Below are 20,648 nucleotides of genomic sequence, written 5' to 3' on the forward strand. Positions count from 1 at the left end.
ACTAACTCCCTCCTCCATTCTACTAGTCTTCCTTGCTTCCAATAATTCCAAACGCATTGTCTCCATTTGTGAGGCATGCTCAGCCCTTAGAATGTTCATTGATTCTTGTACAGAGCCCATGTTGTAGATTAACTGTTTCGTAAGGTTATCCATAAATCAACATTGTTCTGGATCTAAAGACCCCAAACAAGCTTCAATTTGCGGATCAAGGACTGACGTAATAAAGATAGACAGGATTGGCTGATTGCTAGAATCCAGCAAGCCACGATTAACAGTAGCTAAAGAGCTAGGTATAGCTTCCATTCTTTGGTTGAATAGAGTTGGAGAGTGAATAATTAGCTGAGAAATTTGTGGAGTAACCTGCTGAAGAACAGGCTCAATCGTGGGACGTACAACAGATGAATGGACATAAACCATATTGCTACGAAGTTCGATCCACGCTCACCGCACCAAAATGTTACCGTATTTCTAAGTGACAAGTCACTGATCAGGATTTCGATCACCTAAAATCACAATAACCGTCAAAAAGGGGCCGGAGTCCGGTGAACCCTCTCCAATGTTAAAGTTTGTGATATTACAGAGATAATATCAAAAAATAAAATATATCAGAATGATTAAAAAATTAGATACTTGGATTTTTGGGATACTTCTACTATTTATAGATAATTAGAGTTGTATCTTTAGACACGTAACAGCTTATGATAGGTCAATGGATCCTATCTTTACGTGCCAACATATTTATGAAAGTGATGAGCATGATTTTAGAGTCCAACGTGTTGATTGGTCCACGTGTCTCCAAAATACTCATCTGAAGACTGGCTTCGGCAATATGAAGATGACCGAAGCTTTTGACCTTAGTCAATGCTTCGGCTGAGACTAACATTATTCTTTATCTTGAATGGGCTAGAGCCCATCTAGAGTCCTTAAATTATGGCAGGTCCTCTTAACAAAAAACCAAATGATTTAATATCATATCATCGTGTAAACTCTATTTAAAGGTAATTAATACCATACACAAAACAAGTGAGATTGAAACTCTTCATGATATAGAGCCTTTGTTTTGTTTATCTATTGTCGTGGTATTCATGAATGGTGTTTTTCTGAACACACATGTGATGCACAAAGAATACTCCATTAGTTTCTTGTTTCTTGTCTTTAGATGTCTTTAGGTGGAGGTAAAATCTAACTGTCATGTCATTGTTGATTATCATTAGTTGTTGTCGTTCATGTAGTTGGAATTGCACTTTAAATTCTTTTTATGTTTGATCGATTTATAGATTATGGTTGGTTGCTTCTGAGAAGTTATTGAGTCTGTTGTTCCCTCGAATAAAAAAGTTTATTGACGTTGTAGTTTATGAGTTCATTTTCCTCGGTCCATGTACCTTTGTGATGTATTGGAATTGTAACTTCTTGTATTATTTTTTCTTTGTGATTTCTTTTTAAACTGAATTTTGTTTGAAATTGTGTTGAATACGTGGATTCGAAATCAACATAGATTGAATAATATAGATTGTTATTGGAATATAGAGATCGAATTTTGTAATGGAATGATCAATATTAGATTTTTTTTTTTTTTGTGATTTACCGAGAATTTATAGGTAGTTGAAATTATATTGTGGAAAAAAATATAAGAGATGAATTTCTTTCTTAAATGTTAATATTTTAGAAATTATGGAAAAAACAACATTTTAAAAATATGATGATATTTATTTTATGATATTTTTGTTCCTTTTGTCAAATATATATATATATAATATTTATAATATTTAGGTGCAATTCCCTTAAAATTTTAATTCTAGTGTAATGGAAGCTTCCTATAGCCCAGATCCACTCGTTAATTGCCATTTTAATGGGTCGGGTTCAGACTGCATCCATCGGGGTTTTATCTAAAAATATTCAGCCTATGCCTAATTGAGTCCGTTGTTCATTTAGGTGGACTCGGGTTCAAAAATTAAATTCCAAATCCAACCCATATAAACCCCCACACACATATATATAATTTTTACTAAAAATAAATAAAATTTATACTTAAAAATAAATATTAATATTTAAATATTTAAATTTATTAATTAATATTAATAGGCGGCCAAACTGGACCGACCATGTTATTTTTATAAATCTCAAACCCATTCAAAATATAGACGGATTTTAATAGATTTGGACTTAAAGATAATTTTTTTTTGTCAAAGCCCGATCCAAGAAACACGGGTCTGGATGGACTGATCGGATGACCACCAGAGCCGTGAACAGGTTGTTAATAAGAAGATTTAGAAATCCACTCCATAGGTGGGCTAGAGAATTCTTCACAGCATTCTTGTCCAAACGATGTTCAGCTCTTTTACTTCTCGTTCCTTTCCAATTCACATCACGCCTCTCATCCGACAATTGGTTCGCAATTTCTCCCTAACTCTCGCCAATTTTCCTTTCCTGTGCTTTTTAATTCAGTTCTCATATTCATTAGCTTTTTGTTTATTTTTTTTAACAATATTTCCTTGGCATAACTATCATTTAGACCCCAAACTAAACACCCAAAGTCAATTATAACCCTATTCTATTAAAATCAGCAATTGAGTCCCTAATTTAACAAAAAATGAGTTCCTAATTTAATAAAAATCATTAATTAACTCCAATCTAATATACTAACTGTAACTAGATCGAAGGATAAAAAGAAAAAAAGAGCCAAATAAAAGTAAGTAAATGAAATGGTCTCACTCAAACATATAAGTTATGCTCTCTCTAGGGTTCCTTATTACTTCTTTCAATTTCTTCTTTCTTTCCCTATTAAGTCCAGGATAAAATTGCAGAGATTTAATTGAGGTTTTTGTCCAGCCTTCTTCTTCTTTCTCATCTTATTGTTTCTTGATTCATTCTTTCCACAAAAATTAATTCCTCTGGCTTCTCCAACCTGATTATGATATTATTAAGTCAATTTAGTTTTCAATGTATCTTTTGATTGAGATTTTGTTGGTGATGCACTTTGCCCATATCTGGTTTTGAAAACAAGGGAGTGAGAAAGAAACGGTGATGCCAGCCATTTAGTTGGCTTTTTCTGTTCTTTTTGACCCTTTATTTAGTTACTGTTATTAATATGTTAGGTTGGAGTTAATTGGTGATTTTTGTTTAATTGAAGGACTCAATTGCTGATTTTAATAGTATAGGGATCTAATTGATTTTGGATTTTTAGTTTAGGGGCTGAAATAGGTATTATGCCTAATTTTATTAAGATGGAGCTCGATATGCATTATTTATTTTAAATGCAGAAATACCGGCGGATCCTCAGAGAACGACATCTCACCATAAATAGCAGACCAGTCATTGACTCATTGGGAAGTCCGAAAAAATAATTGTGAAAACAAAACGTGGAATCCATCTCTTCAATTCATTTTATATACTCCCAACTTCCCTCCTCTTCTCCCTACTCTTTCCTCTTTCCCCTTCCATCTCTCTCTTTCTCTTTTTCATCTGCATTTGCTTTTAGTGGTTGTTGTAATGGCGGACACATGGGTGAGGATGGTCACTGCGCAGACTCCAACCAATATAGCAGTGATCAAGTATTGGGGGAAGAGGGATGAGACCTTGATTTTGCCTGTTAATGATAGTATTAGTGTCACTTTAGATCCTGATCATCTATGTACTACCACTACTGTTGCTGTTAGTCCTTCTTTCGATCAGGATCGTATGTGGCTTAATGGAAAGGTATTCATTCGCTTTCCTTCTTATCTGTAATTGGGTTTTTTTTTATTTTATTTTGGGTTTGTCGAAGAAAATACTTTAACAACAACACACATTTCAATTGCTGATATATTTTTTTCTTTCTCTTTTGGGAATTCAATTGTTTTTTTTAATGCATCACATGTAGAACGGGTTAGTCATAAGCCGAGTCTGAGTATGAGTGCCTGATGTCAGCCAAGTCTTCTTAGTGTCAATTATTACTCCAGATTAATACTGATGGCGGGAAGGGAGAGGACTGAAGGATGGATGATCTGACAAATTTAAACTGTTGGTAGACTGTTTTCTTTGAGAAAATATTGTTGGAAAATTAAGTTTGACAAGATCGTAAAACTAAAATGAAATGTTGAAAAATTGGACACGAAAAGGAGGAAAAGAGAATTACATCTCAAATGATTTTTTTTCTTTTTTAAATGCTTTCTTGTTTGTCTTATTTGTACACTATTTAAAATGTCAGTTTGTTCGTTGCAACTAATACAAAGTTCTGTTATTTGTCAAAGTGAGGATTGAATTCCTTCTCCATTTTTTTAAATATCTGTTTGTTTTTATTTTGCTGGTTTGTGTAGGAGATTTCCCTTTCTGGAGGCAGATTTCAAAGTTGTTTGAAAGAAATTCGTGCACGAGCTTGTGAAGTTGAGGATGAAGAGAAGTGTATCAAAATTGCAAAGAAGGATTGGGAGAAATTACATTTACATATAGCTTCATATAACAATTTCCCTACAGCTGCTGGACTGGCTTCTTCAGCTGCTGGTTTTGCTTGTCTTGGTAAATTCGATTTGCTATCTTTTTGGCATATTCATCTGTTTTTGTTGTCTTTCCAAAAGCAGTTGACAAGTGTATGGTTTTGAAATATATTTTTGAGGTCAAGTATGACAGGGGTTACTCTTTTCAGAAAACAAGGTTATTTGGTTTGCATGATTTTAAAATATATATTGTTCTGATCACTATAATGTGATTGACTTTGTTAGAGAACCAAAAACACCAGTACGCTGTAGCAGCTCAAAACAGATCAAAGTATTCAGCAACTGAAATGACAGTATGAAATAAATGAGAGAAAGAGATTGTATATTAATATTCAAAGATGGAAGAGCTAAGATCTTTATAATATCAAACTAAGATACCGGAGGCCTGATTTAATGAGACTGTAACCAGCAACCCAGGGACACAGTGCCACCTGCGCTCTGCTAGGCAGTAAAACCAAAATAACCATCTGACCTTACAAACAGTACTAACTACCCTAAATAGACCAACCAAGCACTGGGCAGAAAAGCATCCCAAATAACCATCATCCACGTTTCCCTGTATTTCTTCTCGTGTAAACATGTCATATCCTTTGGCCATGGGAGAGCTGGCCCAGACTATGGCCTCAATTTACAGAATTCAGAATCTTGGGAATATGACTATCAGATTCATGTTTCACCTTTATTGTGAATGTTACTGATTCCTTGGTTCAGCTATATTAAAGGATTAAGGTTACTATACTAATTGTGTCACTAGTACATGTCTTTAGTTTATGCATTTTGAAAAACTGGGTGGCTCTAGAGTCCATATCTTGAAAGCTAACTTTGATGTGTCAATACAGTTGATATTTCCTCAGTAATTTTTGCTTGACCCTTATGTCTTAGTCCAAATGTGGTCTTATCATCTTTTGTATGTAGGAATCTTGATTCTTAAATAGCATTCATTTTACGTGGTTAAAGATTCAAAATGCTTTTAGAGTATTGTAATATGTTTAAGGGAGTGCTCATTTTCTACAAATTCTTTTCCAATTGCCAAAGCTGGAGGTTTTGTTTGACAGTTTGGGTGGTTGAAATAACTGACACTAATGGTGTTGCATAAATTTACTGTTTTCCATATGATCCTGTTTTGTTCCTTTGCTGATTTGTTTCTATGACACTTTAAGAGTCCCTATCCATCTGCCGACTGAGCCGAAATATTGGCAAAAAATGCTAGATTACAATAAGTGAAAGTGTACCTAATAGAATATTAATGAGATTAAACTAGGGATAATTTGCTTTCTGTGTCTGGCAATGCAGTGTTATTTTTCAATCTACAACTTTATTTTGTTGCAGCTTTTCATGCACAGAACCATTTTTCTAATTTCTGATATTTTTATTAGATAGAATATATTGTGAATATATTTGATTTTAATGTTAAAATGCAGTTTTTTCTCTTGCAAAGCTAATGAATGCTAAGGAGGATAACAGTGAGCTTTCTGCTATTGCAAGGTATGTACTTTTCTGCTGATGAATTTACATTTTTTAGTTGAATAATGTCAAGATTTCAGCTGATATTTTTCCTAGCATGCTCACTTTGCTAAAATCTAACTTCTTATGTCATTTTACACAGTTCATGGCTTTGGTAAATATATATTACTAGTTTTTAGGCTCGTGCTTTGTGCGGGATATGACTTGATTCTGTTCATACTCATTATTTTTGTATTTAACTGAAATTAGATGATTGATTCATAATATATCAAGGGATAATTAATAGAAGTGAAATAAAATTAAAAAAAGAAAAAAAAAAAAAAAATATATATATATATATATATATATATACACTGCGGAAAACAACTTATAATAGTGTACAACTTTGTAATACCATATGGTCCTTCACATAATGTCAAATTAAGCAATTTTTTACACCAATTTATGCAAATTATACTAGTAGAAAAATAATTGAAGAGTTGTAATGTGGAGAAGTGTGATTCTTGTGAAAAAGAGACTCGAGATTGTAGACAGCTTTCTGAGAATATGAGTGACATGAGTTTTGATTCTTCAATTACTTGGAAGAGGGCATCAGTAACTTCGGACTTAATTTTTCTTGTCTACAGAGCAGCAAAGAGATGGGTGAGAAGTCTAATAGACATCAGGTTCACTAAAACTAATGCACACTTGACACAACTTACTTTTCTCCTTAATCGGTGACACAAGAAGAATAAGGAGGAACATGCCATTGACATAATACATTGTTCATTTAGGGAATAATGGGAGGGAACCACATCAATTTTCATGAAATTGCTTGTGCTGAAATGGAAAAGGAAACTACTGAGTCTTGGATAGAGATCGAAAATGAGATATAAACCATAGAGTTTTAGAGGACCTGAGATACTTGGCGATGTAAATGGATCTCTTTAGAAGGAGAAGTGATGGCAAGCAACTTCTAATAAACTGTCTCACTGCCCTTGAGTTTGCTAAGATCTTAGTACACCCACACAAAAGGCTACTTATAAGAACTCGAAGTATTCATACATAGTTTGTGGTTATACAGCTGTTAGTACTGAAACCAAGTATGCTGAAGAACAAATTATGGATCTAACATCATGTATTTATAGTTCATTGATCAATCAATGGGTGCTCTTTTGGAAATGTATGAGCAATTTCCTTTTTCAAAATAGAAAGAAGTGGTGTGATATATATAGGGAATATTTCAGCCATGTTGTAAAAATAGACTTTTTCATCATTTTCCTTGGCAACTTTGGTATCTTGAACTCTATCCAATTTAAAATCGTGGTGCTGTATTATTTCTTAAGTGTTAATTTAAGTCCTAATTCTTCTAGCTGTGCTTGTTGAATGACTGCGTTGCCGATTGGCTAGACAGTAAACCTTAGAACCAATGGAGATGTCATCAGAGTCCTAGTTTTTGGCTTTATAGTATGGCCTAGAGTCCCCCCTCCCCCTCTCTCATATTGGGACATGCGTAGAATGAGACTCATGATGCCTAACTGCAATATAGAGCAGATCAAGACTTCTTTCTAGATATATCTTGAAGGTTGTCAACAAAGTTGCCATTTGTAACTATGTGTTAGGATTGTTGCTTTCAACTGGTAATGATAGTTGTATATACTTATTATGTTGAGAGATGATTCTTCCCGTGTCCAGAATCTCAGTTCTGTTCAAATGGATGATCTTTGGTTTTGAATCCAATATTTTTCAGCTGTGAATACATTATGCCAGCTATTGGCCATGAGCTCTGGTTGTTGATGCAGACTTCTTGTCGCTTTTGGCCAACAGTTAACCAACTGATTTTAGCACCTAAATTAAATGTGTTCTATCAGTGAATGATATTGGTGTTGGGTTTTTTCCCCCTTTTCTATGAGCTAGCTGAAGTTGTGGGTCTACCCTGTTATCAAAAGCTTGGTTACTTATTCTGAAGTAATATACTTGTTTTCTTCAAACATTAGTTTCTTAGTTTATGTAGCAATTTCTTCTAAATTTGTCTGTAAGAAATTTCTTTTGGTTTTGTTCTGCTTGTTTCAAAAATAAGATTTTCAAGTTCAAAAAGGAATTTGACTATGGAAATCTGATGGTGTCTGAGTTAAGTTGTATGTGCACTAGTGATGTTTTCTGAAAAACTGCAGATCTCTCACTGTTACACATTAACTTTTGGATTCTAACTAATGATCAAATGCAGTGTTTGTTAGTTCTTTTTCACAAATATCATGGTTCAAGATTGGATTTAGTGTATGAATTGCTAATGATTAAGGATGGGAGTTTTGCAAAGATATCCAATGAAATGAGATGGTTTTGTATAAGCACGTGCGAAGGAAGTATCTTGTGAAGGCTGTGGTTGTTGGAATTAACTGAACAGATGCTGAGATCATTTTGGAATCGTTGGCAGTTATATATTTGATTGGTCAATGGTCATGCATGTGATATATTTTGTTATTGATGTAATGAATTTTAGTTGGTCTTCTCCATTTTAACTTGTTGCTTAGTACTCCTGTATCATATGAACATTATTTGTTGATGCTAACACAGTTTTTTTTTTTTATAAACATTAACAAGTAAAACTGGAAATTCCTTCATTTACTTCTTTTCTAAATTATTATATAGTTGAGTTAATATTTTTAGTATTAAATATGTCAAGATATTCCTATGCAAAGGATTCGGACATTTGATATTTGTTAATTCTGTTTCCAGGCAAGGTTCAGGCAGTGCTTGTCGCAGTTTATTTGGTGGATTTGTGAAGTGGACCATGGGAAAAGTAAGTTTCATTTTGAGGTTTATTCTCATGTCTTCTTTCAAAGATTTAGTTCACCATGTTTACGAATTAAGTTTATTCTTTACACTTTTAATTAATCAAGGTTGACAATGGAAGTGACAGCCTTGCTATTCAACTTGTTGATGAGAAGCATTGGGATGATCTTGTTATTATTATCGCTGTGGTATGTTTCTTTTTTTATCTTTGCAGAAGTGTGGGATACAGGGAATAGGTCATGTTTATATTGATTCAATTATACTATATTAATTTCTGGATCAATTATTTATTTTATTTGAACTTTGTAACATTGAAAGTTTGCTTAATTCTTAATAATGTTATATGCTAGAGGATTAACAGTTCATTCAGTTTTCTTGTTTAGCACTTTAGCTTTTATTATTATTATCATCATCTTCTTATTATTCTTGTTCTTATTATTATTGTTATTATCATATTTTGTCTCATTCTTGGTTATGTTTACCAGGTAAGTTCACGAATGAAAGAAACTAGTAGCACCACAGGAATGCGTGATACTGTGGAGACTAGCTTGCTTTTACAACATAGAGCTAAGGTGCTTTTGTTTTCCTTTTTTTCTCTTTCGGGCAACTACTTTTTCATAAAAATGTGTTCTTTGTTTTTTCCTATTTGTAGTTCTCTCAATATTTGACTTTTCTGATTTCAATCTGGGTTGGTGTCTTGTAGTATAACTATAAGTATATCATGATTATTCCTTATAACTGCAAGCAATCTATTCGATAAAACTATAAGTATATCATGATTATTCCTTATAACTGCAAGCAATCTATTCGATAAAATTATTAGTATGTCATGTTTTCTATTGAAATGTTATCCATTTCTTTATGGTATTTTTCTTTGATAATGTTATTCATGGGCAAAACATTTTATTTTTATTTCATAGGAGGTTGTACCAAAACGCATTATACAAATGGAAGAAGCCATCAAAAATCGAGATTTTGCATCTTTTGCGCGTTTGACATGTGCTGATAGTAATCAGTTCCATGCTGTCTGCTTAGATACACAGCCTCCAATTTTCTACATGAACGATACATCCCACAAGCAAGTCCCATTTCCTTGATTATTTTGCATGGATATTTTGAGCTGCTTCCTTTATTGCTTGATGTCTTGAATGAGGTACTATATTCCGGAGTATAATTCTGACATGGTGATATTTTATCAGGATAATCAACTGCGTTGAGAAATGGAATCGTTCTGAAGAAACACCCGAGGTTTGTTTGATTGTTCTTGTAAAATACCATGTAAATAAAAAGAAATACATGGGATAACATGTAATCTGAGAGACTACATAATATACATTAAACTTAAGATGAATAAGATGAATACACATATTGTACAAGGTTCTTCCTAAGTTACTCCTACAATTAAGCAAACATAGCAGCCTAAGCATGCTTACATTTATTACACTCCCCTCAAGCTAGAGCATGGATATCATCATGCTCAGCTTGGTAACAACTTGCAGGTCCGTCCCAAGGCGGTTCCTCTCCGGCGATGATTGACTGTTTCGCCAGAATTGAACAACTGAGGAAAAAACTCAAAACTTAGCATCTATGCTCAAACATAGCTCACAAAACAATATCACTCGAAGAAACTCAAAGTTCTTTAAGATATAAAACGTAATCTGGGAAACACAACCCAGAAGAACAAACCGGATAGGCAGATTGGGGATGGAGAAGTAGAACCTAGTGACCAGAAAATACCCAAAACCAATTTGCTCCCTAGGGCAGACGAAACGGAGATTGATTCTTCACATAGAAAATAAATTATGGGAAACTCAACCCAGAAACCAAAGAACAAAAGCCAAACTAGGCTGTGATAAAAAAGGGCGGCCCGGTCGCACTACGCGTCCCCGCTGAGCGAGGGTCCGGGGAGGGGTCCCACCACAAGGGTGTACTGGGAGCAAGCCTTCCCCTGCAGCCTTAGCAGCCCAAGCATGCATCCATTTATTACATTTCTTATTTGGCAAACAATAAATAACAATTAGGAGGTAAAATTTTACACTCAGAGACAACATTTTAGTGAAAAATAGGGAAAAAAGTTGGAGTAGGGGATAGGTTATTAAGATTTTTTCCCATATCATTTGGTTTGTAGTAAAGAAAGACCAAAGCACCACTGGAGGATACCCATTCACATGATCAGTCATCCAGCATAGATTGACTAGAGCCATGTCGATCAAATAGTGTTGTATCTCAAAATTAGTTGGCTAATGATGAGAAAATTGACAGGTTGCATATACATTTGATGCTGGGCCTAATGCGGTTCTAATTGCACGTAATAGAAAGTCTGCTGTCCAGTTGATGCAGAAGCTGCTTTACTATTTTCCTCCAAATTCTGATACTGATATAAACAGGTACACTATTTATTTTATTTGGCAACTACACTGTTTGTTGATGGGAGAGATGGTGAAAATCCCAGGTGCAATGTTTCTGTGATAATTAGTTTCTATTTTTGTTTTTTCATGTGCTCCAGTTATGTTGCTGGTGACAAAACTATTTTAAAGGATGCTGGGATTGAAGATATGAAGGATATAGAATCATTGCCGCCACCTCGAGAATCAAAGGATGCTCCAAGATACAAAGGGGATGTTAGTTATTTCATCTGCACGAGACCGGGTAGAGGTCCTGTGTTGCTATTTGATGACAGTCAAGCTCTTCTTAACCCTAAAACTGGACTTCCCAAGTGATGTGACATTCATTGCAGCTCTGTTTATTTATTGTTGTGCCGATCTGAACATCTCATTTGGTGACGATGGTTTTTGTGTTGGGTTGATGTTGGTGGTTTTGATTCTTGTTTTTGCAGTGCAGTGAAGTTGTTCATATTGATGAGGCAAATAAGGTGTTCATTTAAACTTTGGATGAGTTTAGGTCTGATGTAGTCATAAATGAATAAATTTTTGTATAGGAATTGAAGATATTTGTCACGGATCACGGGCAATTTGTCTGTGTTGACATTTCAGTTATTATTATATTGAACAAGAAAACAGTATTAAAGCAACCAACATAAATATGATATCTTTCAATAATATGCTTACGGAATCTTATGTTGAAAAAGGATATGTTTTTTTTTTGCAAAACCATGTGATTTCTCTTTCTTCCAAATAGATAGTGGTGAATACATGATTGTTCGGTTGGGGGGTCAATTTTACACGTGGTGTTTTTTTTTTTTTTTTTTTTGTTTAATCGAGCTTGTTCAAATTTTATAATCAGAGTGGTAAGAACTAATTTTTAAATATAAATGTAAAAGTTTTTAAAATTAAGTTATATTGTGTTTAAGATTCTTAACATGTAAAAAAAGTTGTGTCTAATAGAAAAAATCGGATTTAGGGAAAAAAAGATTTAAGAAGGATCTAACCAATGGGCCTAACAGTCCAAAAAAAATTGGAATTCTGGATTTAGAGAGGTCAAACATGTCAAAAAAAAAATTTGGAATTTTGGATTTAGATGGTTCCGGCGGCCGGAGGGGCCAGGTATCCCCAGATGCACTAGGTTTAGCATCACTGTGCTTGCATGTTGTTCCAAATTAATTTGGATCGGATTAAATTTTAAGCTTTAAAACACACTATTTTATTGTTGATTCAGAAATTTTATCCAACTTTTTTGTTTTTGTTTGTAAAGTTTGCGAATATTTATATAATTTTACTTACACTTATTATAATCAGATCATAATTATTAAATATAAACAAAATAAAAATGAATTTCCTATTTTTTGAAATCGAACGGAATTGGGAGGATTGGTGACGGAGATCTTCGTTGGCGAGAAAGGAAACAAAGGTCGTAAAATTTGCGGCAATTTTGATGTCTTTATTGACAAACGTTTTGTTTTAGCCCAAATCAATTCTATAATTCCTAATACTTTTACATTCCAATTAACAATACTTTGGATGTTTTACTTAATTCGTTTCAGTTTTACTGTAGCTATTGTATGTAACAGTTACTTTTCTAATATGAGGAATTGATATTTTACACAAGTTCTCTCTCTTCTACCTTATTCTATAAATACTTTTCCACATAAACGAAAAATCATATCTAACTAACATTATTAGTATAATATTTTTTTTTTTTTTTTTTTGTTGAAGTATAATATTTTCTTAATTCAAATTTTTTTTTCTAATATGAAATTATATATATATATATATATATATATAGGAAGTTATATATTTGACAATGCGGATGCAACTTAGCTATTTGAATCATCAGTAATTTTCACCTGGTCAGTCACTGACCAAATTCACTTGGTCAATCACTGACCATGTGAAAACCACCGTTTGAATCATATCTAACTAACATTATTAGCATAATATTTTCTTAGTTCAATTTTTTTTTTTCTAATATGGAATTCCATATTAGAAAAAAAAATTGAATGAACCGGCGAACCGGAATCAATCCGATGAACCGGTTTCACCCCGGTTTATTTTTTTAAAAAATAAAAATTTAGTAAACATCACACTCAAATCCAAATTAAGTTTAGATCAGTAAAAAAAAGGTTAAGGTGCAAAAATACCCCAAACGTTTTGGGTCATGGGTAATTTTATCCCTAACGTTTAAAATTGTGCAAGTTTACCTCTAATGTTGGAAGCCAAGACCAATTTTACTCCTAACAATGATAAATTGAGCCAATTTGAGAAACAATTCATCAAACTGTTTTCTCGATCATGAATCTTGCCATCTATACTTCACACGTGCGTCATTCTATCAGTAATAAATCACAAACATATGTTGAGATATGAAAAAAAAATATTGTCTTTACAAATTGGACAAAAAATTCACCGAATTTATAAATATTAATCTTCAATTCTATTATTAAATTATAAAAAACATGAAATGTTTTTTTTAGAACGAGTTGATATGCAATTAGTACAGAATAAAGAAAAAAAAATATTTGTATTTTATAATAGGGTAAAATTGCACCATTTTAAATATTAGAGGTAAAATTGCTCCTGACCCAAAATTTTAGGGGTATTTCTGCACATTAACCCGGAAAAAAAACCCAAATTTTATAATCTTTCTTTTTCTTCTTTCATCCCTGCCGGTGATACTAATTGAAAAAAAAACCTAGAAAATCTCCTCCACCAGCGGCGGTGGCTCTTCCAGGTACTTGATATCATTTTTTTTTTTTTTTTGTGAATTACTATACCTAGCCCCAATTTCACACTTCCAGCCCTGAAAAAAGACGTAACCACCCTTTAGTCGAAAATTGAAAATTCCAAACTCTCCCAAACTCTCTCAAACTCTCCCAAATACATTTTGTTCCGAAATCAAAGACAATACGTTTCATGGTGAGCAATCCGTTATCACCGGGAAGAGCCGAGAATGACGCTGTCCCTGCAGTCGAGGTATTTTTCCGATTGAACTTCCATTGATTTCTGTAAAAAAAAATTCAAAAAAATCGCTATTACGGACCGCAGGCGTGTGAGCATCACGCATCACCATGTGGTGGGGCGTTTGAATACAAACGCCCCACCACATGGTGGGACGTGATTTTCACACGCCCGAGCTTATTTTTGGCGCATTTTTGGGTTTAGACACTGAAACGTTGTGGAAATGTCGCGTATTGGAATGTAATGTTCGTTATTTATCATTTGCAGGAGGTTTCGTTTGAAGATTTTGGCGGAAACGACATTGATTACAGTTCGCAATTTTTTCCCGAACAAACGTTTCAAACATATCATGAAGCTGTTAAATGGGCAAAACAGACGGGAATTGAGATCCGTTTCAAACATATCATGAAGCTGTTAAATGGGCAAAACAGACGGGAATTGAGATCGGCTTCGAGTTAACCACAACGTCGACAAGACAGGGAACAAGTCAAAATGGATATTGATTAAATGTGCTCGTGGTATTAAGAATTATCGAAGGAAAAAGGATATGGATATGGAGAAAGTAGTACGGAGGAATACAAAAATAAAGTAATGTGGTTACAAATTACAGATAAAGGTTCTAGAAATCGCTGAATTAGGTGGTTACAACACTGTCATCAGTTGGTTGTATATCATTAGGGCTACAGACAGATGAGCGGATAAGTTCGGGTTCCAAAAAAATTGTTCGTCAAATGAGTGCAGCTCAAGCTAAGCCTTGTGCTATTTTTGCTGCAATCAAAGAAAAACATCCGGAGGATTGCCCGACACAAAGACATGTTTATAACTACAGGGAAAAAATCAGGACTGAGAGCTTTGAGGGTAGGGATGTAATCGGTCAGTTTTATCAGCTTGCTATAGATAAAGAATACATACATTGGACGCAAGCGGCGCCGGACAGCAATGTTGTGACTCACTTATTTATGACACATCATACATCGATCACACTGTTCCAATCTTATTACTTGTTTGTTAGTATGGATTCAACGTATAAAACAAACAAGTATAAGATGTCATTCTTTGAGATCATTGGAATGACGCCTTCAAACAAAAACTTCTTGATGAGCTCAAGCGTGTGCGCGGATTGAGTATGGATGTGGTAAGTGAATGTGGATGCGTGTTGCCCATGACTCATGGCATTCCGTGTGCATGTGAGCTTAAAACGTATATTGACACGGACACATCGGTCCGTGCGGACCGCATCCATCCTTTTTGGAGATCTCTTGCGTTTGAAGGTTTGAGTGACATACCAGTTACTGCTCCCGTATATGCTGATGGGTCTGAGGATCACCAGTTTTTTCACTCTCTTGTGGAAAAGGTTGAAAAATTAGATCATTCAATGGTGCGTAGCATATCGATGATGATTCATGATCAGATAAACCCGGATCAAAGTGGCTTCAAAGAACTTGAGGTCAAAGACACTGTTAAGGGTAGACCAAAGGGGAATTCATCAACGAAACGGAATCCGAGTGCATGGAAGTACAGTCAGGCACCACGAGGTCGTGCACGGTCCTCTCCTTCGAGGAATAGTCGTAGTCGAGGCCGATCCTCATCCTCATCTGTGCATAACAACGAGATGCTGGGTATATTTTATTTTAGTAATATATATGTTGAAGTTAAAGTAAATATATTATCGCTCACGAATTTCATATATTAATATTTTCGGCCGGATTTGATGCGGATATCGCCGGCTACCACCATTTACATCGGGTTCAAGGGCTCATCGTACCATTTATTACTGGATACCATGATGTTGTAGCAGATGGTAAATGTGGATTTCGTGTTTTAGCCGATGCCATCACATATAACCAGGAGGAGTGGAAGCTGATTAGAGTGCTTATAGAGAATGAGATGCGGGCACACCGTGATCTGTATGCGCCAGTGTTCTGGAACGGATTCGGTGCTGCCCTCACGCGTATTAGATGGGCAGGAGCGGGGTGTGGTGAGTCCCACTGGATGGTGAGTCCGGATGACTTATATGCTGCTGCATCTGTATTGAATGCAGTAATATTCCTTTTTACTACATCACAGTTAGGATGTTGCACTATACTACCGATGCGTTCGGACGATGGAAGACCACCAGAGGGAGAGATTGTGATTTGTCATTTGGGGAGTTATCAACACTACATACGTCTTTATTTAAGACCTGGATTTCCAGTGCCTCCCATTGCCACCCAATGACATACATTTCGTGATCCGAGTGTTCGTCACTTGGACAATATATACGCTAAAATGAGAGCGGCTTGGACTAGATTATATTAGTTTATGTGTTGTAATTAATAATATTTATTCATAAACTTATATTATTGTTACTGATTTTAGTTAAAAATGTATGGTATTTATAGGTTTTAAGTACAATTATGTAGTTTTTGCCTTTCCGGGTTTAACGGACCTTTTTTTTGCCTTTCCGTCATGCAAGCTGTGGCTATCACGTCTCACCGCGTGGTCAGACGTGTGGCTATCACACCTCACCGCGTGGTCGGCCTGATAGCCACACGTCTTACTCGGGCGTGTGGCAATCACGCTCCAAAGATGCTCTAACCAGTAAGACCCAAAAAAATGCCGGCTTTTTATTTCATTAAAGGGTGCTGGTGCAGGCAGGTATCTGAGAGAACAAAGCTTAGTGCTTAGGTCATATCTTTGTAATGGAGAAAGGCGTACAGCGATGGATAGTTGACATTTCAAAGTGGGACCCATCTATCCTTCATTTCTCTTCTTTCCTTTCCCTCCTTCCTCAACATGAGCATTCCTCCGTTACCAGGTTTTTTTTTTCCATTTTCTGTTTCAGATTCTTGTTTTAATTTCTGAGAAACGAAAGAAAAACTGGAATATTATACTTTAATAAGACATTGGACAAAAGGATATTACTTTGATGGAAAAAGATTGAACAATTGAAAATTCCAGAGACCTGGTTCTCCAATTCTCAGAGAAATTTTGGTTTAAGTAATTCTCTTCTATTTTAGGGTTTTATTCATATTGCTGATTATATAAGCATAGAAGACAATAATAATATTTAAGTTGCCTTTCTAACTGTAAGATTATATGACTTATTCTGTGGTTGTTTGGTAGATATGTGAGAATTGAAGATAAAAAACGAGCACTTGTTAGCAGGTTGCTTCAATATGCTATTGTACATGAAGTTTTGGGCATTCCATATGATGAAATTGTTATAAAGCGTACAATAGAAGGGAAACCCTACCTTGTAAGATTAATGGCCATCATACTCTACTTGTTTATCAATTGCATTGTTTGGAAGCTTTTTAGCTAGTTTATTTTCTTCTGTTGGTTTTTGGTTATGCTGTGCATTAATAATGCTGCTTCAAAGATCCTTTCCTCTTTCCGTCTAGGGACTATGAACCATTTAACCAAAAAGTTTAAAAGTAAGACCCAAGAATAGTTTTTATTTATCTCTGACAAGGTCCATGCTCCTCAGATGTATTTTGGACTAACTTGTGCATTTGGTACACAAGAAAATAAAGTAAACATAGCAGTTAAGAACATAATGTTCGAAAGAAATTTTAGGGAGCATGTTAGAGACATAGTTGTTAAAGGTGCACCTCAGGCTTGCTGAAGGTACTGCACCTAATAAGTCCAAGGTAAGGCTCTCGCGTAATGTGCCTTGCCTAGGTTTTGCAGGCTCTCCCCAGGCTGTCTCTTATGCGTTTTTATTAATGATTAGGTTTTCATTTTATATTTTTTACTGCTCTCATTAAAATAAAAGGTTGATTAATCTTGACCACTTATCATATTTAGTAAACTTAAGTTAAATCTAAACCGTTGATCTGAGTAGATTTATATCTAAACCATTGGTGTGCTGAGAATTTCCATTTATTGTATATGTGAATTATGTCAATGTTATCCCTTCTTATGTCTTGGTACTTAATTTTTGTATATGAAGACCTGTAGAAATGTTTCTTTTTCCTGTGTGCATTCCTATTACTTCTGGTTTATAATTATGTTTACTCTGTGATGTGGATTCTCCATGCTTTCCAGGATTCTGCTAAAGGTTTCCCAGACTTCCCCAATTTCAACTTCAATGTGTCTCATCATGGAGACTTTGTGGCAATAGCATCTGAACCCGTGTGCATTGTTGGGGTGGACATTGTTTGTTGTGTCAAACCCCAGAAAGAGACAATTCAAGAATTTTTGTGCAGTTTTACTTCTTACTTCTCAACTTTCGAGTGGAATAATATAATGAATTCTCACACCTCTGATGAAATTCTTCTTGAGTTTTACAGGTAGTGTGGTACTTCCAGGTACACAATAAGAAAAAAAAAAATTCATGAACTCAAGTGTTGCTGTTGAATTTACATATAACTGCGTCTGGCTAGTCAAATAGTACTGATTAAACATCATTTTACATAGATACTGGTGTCTCAAAGAAGCATTTGTCAAAGCTATAGGGAGTGGATTGACGAGTGAATTGAACAAAGTAGAGTTTCATCACAATAACTGGACAAACATATTTGTTAAAGTTGATGGAAAGCATATGAATGAATGGAGGTTTTGGCTTTTTTACCTGCCTAAACGACATTGGGTAAGTTGTTTTTCAGGCTATTCTCCTCCTCCTCCTCGTGTTTCTTAACTTGTAGCCCTCAAAAGTATGCATACTTGTACAATCTTTCTATTATTTCTGAAAATTGGTAAAATACCTTGGGATCAGCATTTAAGAAAGGAGAGAGAGAGAGATGTTGTTGATGAGAAATTTGTAATATGGGAATGATTCTCTGCTTGTACAATTGCTCGTCTTTACTAGGATGAAATTTGCATATGCAACAAATTGTAGTTTTGAATACATGAAATGGAAATAAAGGGTAAATTTGGCCCTTCAGAAGTAGCAGATGGTGATAGGTGGTTTCCATGGATGGAATTGCAGGTCTGTGTTGCTAGGGGTCCTCCAAAAGCAGCTGCTGGAAGCTACAAGAAAACAATAAAGCGGGTGGAGTTTGATGAAGAGGAATACGAGAAGGGTCTTTCTCTTCCAAATGTAAAATTTGTTTCACGAACCATTGAACAACTCCTTTCTCAAATATGCATCCAGAAACAGATGAATACCAGCAATAGACCTTGATCAAAATAGCTACTCCTACTAATAGGAAAATTATAAAATTTGTGTTCAAGTTGATGGACATGTATATAATGACAACAAGTGCCGATTACAATTCAAAAGAAAGTGTTGTCTGTTATGCTTTGTTTATTCACAATTCTTGCACTCTACACAATGCACTTAGCGCCCGTTTGGTAAGACGTAACGAGAGCTTTGTAATGGAATGCTCATTACATTAAAAGCAAATTACATGTTTGGTTGCACATTAAAATTTTGTTGTAATAGAATGAGAAATCCATAGATTAAATTTTATTTAACAACTATTGTAATTTTCATTATATAAAAAAATGGCTTGAATTTTCATTACATTAGCATGTAATCCTAATTTCTATCTTTAAAGTTTCATCTAACATTTCATTTGTCAAATTTCACTTCTCATCATTCTCAAAATTGCAAAAACTAAAAAAACTGAAAACGAAAGAAAAAGCAAAAAAAAAAAAGAGAGAAAATGAGAAAATAGAAAAAAACGGTGAAAATGGAAAACGAAAAAATGAGAAAAATGTAAAAAAAAAAATCTACAAAAAACACGGAAAACTATATACTAATTTCAGGTTTTTCATGTTTTTTTTGTTGATTTTAATTATGTAAATAAAATTTTGCGATTGGGTAATGGCAAATCTATTAGTTTCTAGGATGACATCTGGATTGGGGATAAGCCGCTGATTGAGCTGTGTAGCTCTCCTCCGCCTAATGAGATCCGTTCCTGGAAAGTTGCTGATGTGGTGGACTCGGATGGAGACTGGATCTGGTCTAAGTTCGACTCCTTCCTTTGCCTGGAGATCCTCCTGAAGATTCGATGAGTTAAAATTAGCAATCAAGATGAGGATAAAGACAAACACTGCTGGACCTTGACTAATAATGGTATCTATTCTTGTAAATCGGCCTATGAAGCCTTTTCCCCTAATGGGGCTGATCCTCCTTTGGAGATTTGGAAGACCATTTGGGCTCTTAAAGTCCCTTATCGTATTAGGAGTTTCCTGTGGCTTGGAGTCAAGGATAGGTTGCTCACTAATGCTGATAGACACAGAAGGCACTTGGCTGAATCAGGAGCCTGTAGTAGGTGCAGAGGTCATGTGGAATCCTTGTGCCATGCCTTGAGGGATTGCCCTAATAGCAAAAAGGTGTGGGAAGGGATTCTCCCTTACCACACCCTTCCTTCTTTCATGGCTTATCCTGAAGTTGACTGGTTCTCTGATGGTGTCAAAGGAAAGCTGTTGGCCAACATTGAGCACGGTGACATTTTCTTCGCTATTATCTGTCACCAAATTTGGAAATGGAGGAATGAAGAGTTATTTGCCGAGAAGACTACCCTTATTCCTGACTTACTTGCTTTCTTCTCCAAAAAGCTCTCGGTTATTTTAAGTAGCTATGTTGGGAACCCCCTTGTTAATCCCTCCCCGGTTAAAGTTGTCCATTTGGTGGGTTGGAGTGTGCCTAGAGAAG

The 20,648-nt window shown here is 35.0% G+C and overlaps 2 protein-coding genes across 2 annotated transcripts; both read left to right on the top strand.

The window, feature by feature from the left end:
- Positions 1-3,290: 3,290 nt before the first annotated feature.
- Positions 3,291-11,769, top strand: LOC136226045 (diphosphomevalonate decarboxylase MVD2, peroxisomal-like). Its single transcript, XM_066014331.1, has 10 exons — positions 3,291-3,696; positions 4,296-4,494; positions 5,894-5,957; positions 8,652-8,715; positions 8,816-8,896; positions 9,194-9,280; positions 9,629-9,786; positions 9,908-9,956; positions 10,971-11,095; positions 11,215-11,769. Exons 1-10 carry the CDS (start codon positions 3,490-3,492, stop codon positions 11,426-11,428), a joined length of 1,248 nt encoding a protein of 415 aa, XP_065870403.1. The 5' UTR covers positions 3,291-3,489; the 3' UTR covers positions 11,429-11,769.
- Positions 11,770-16,676: 4,907 nt separating this feature from the next.
- On the top strand, positions 16,677-19,408 carry LOC136225725 (uncharacterized). The gene is made up of 5 exons (XM_066013829.1): positions 16,677-16,859; positions 17,168-17,300; positions 18,092-18,336; positions 18,464-18,635; positions 18,975-19,408. The coding sequence occupies exons 1-5, from the start codon at positions 16,744-16,746 to the stop codon at positions 19,167-19,169; spliced, it is 861 nt and encodes a 286-aa protein (XP_065869901.1). The 5' UTR covers positions 16,677-16,743; the 3' UTR covers positions 19,170-19,408.
- Positions 19,409-20,648: the final 1,240 nt, after the last annotated feature.

The sequence above is a fragment of the Euphorbia lathyris genome, chromosome 4, assembly GCF_963576675.1.
Source record: "Euphorbia lathyris chromosome 4, ddEupLath1.1, whole genome shotgun sequence".
In the NCBI taxonomy this organism is placed as follows: domain Eukaryota; kingdom Viridiplantae; phylum Streptophyta; class Magnoliopsida; order Malpighiales; family Euphorbiaceae; genus Euphorbia; species Euphorbia lathyris.

Excerpts from the sequence above, each read along its gene's own strand:
- LOC136225725 (XM_066013829.1), top strand. The coding sequence starts at position 16,744 with ATGGAGAAAGGCGTACAGCGATGGATAGTTGACATTTCAAAGTGGGAC. Across the intron at positions 16,860-17,167 it reads GAGCATTCCTCCGTTACCAG|ATATGTGAGAATTGAAGATA; the intron begins GTTTTTTTTTTC and ends GTTGTTTGGTAG. Across the intron at positions 18,337-18,463 it reads ATTCTTCTTGAGTTTTACAG|ATACTGGTGTCTCAAAGAAG; the intron begins GTAGTGTGGTAC and ends CATTTTACATAG.
- LOC136226045 (XM_066014331.1), top strand. The coding sequence starts at position 3,490 with ATGGCGGACACATGGGTGAGGATGGTCACTGCGCAGACTCCAACCAAT. Across the intron at positions 9,957-10,970 it reads GTTCTGAAGAAACACCCGAG|GTTGCATATACATTTGATGC; the intron begins GTTTGTTTGATT and ends GAAAATTGACAG. Across the intron at positions 11,096-11,214 it reads TCTGATACTGATATAAACAG|TTATGTTGCTGGTGACAAAA; the intron begins GTACACTATTTA and ends CATGTGCTCCAG.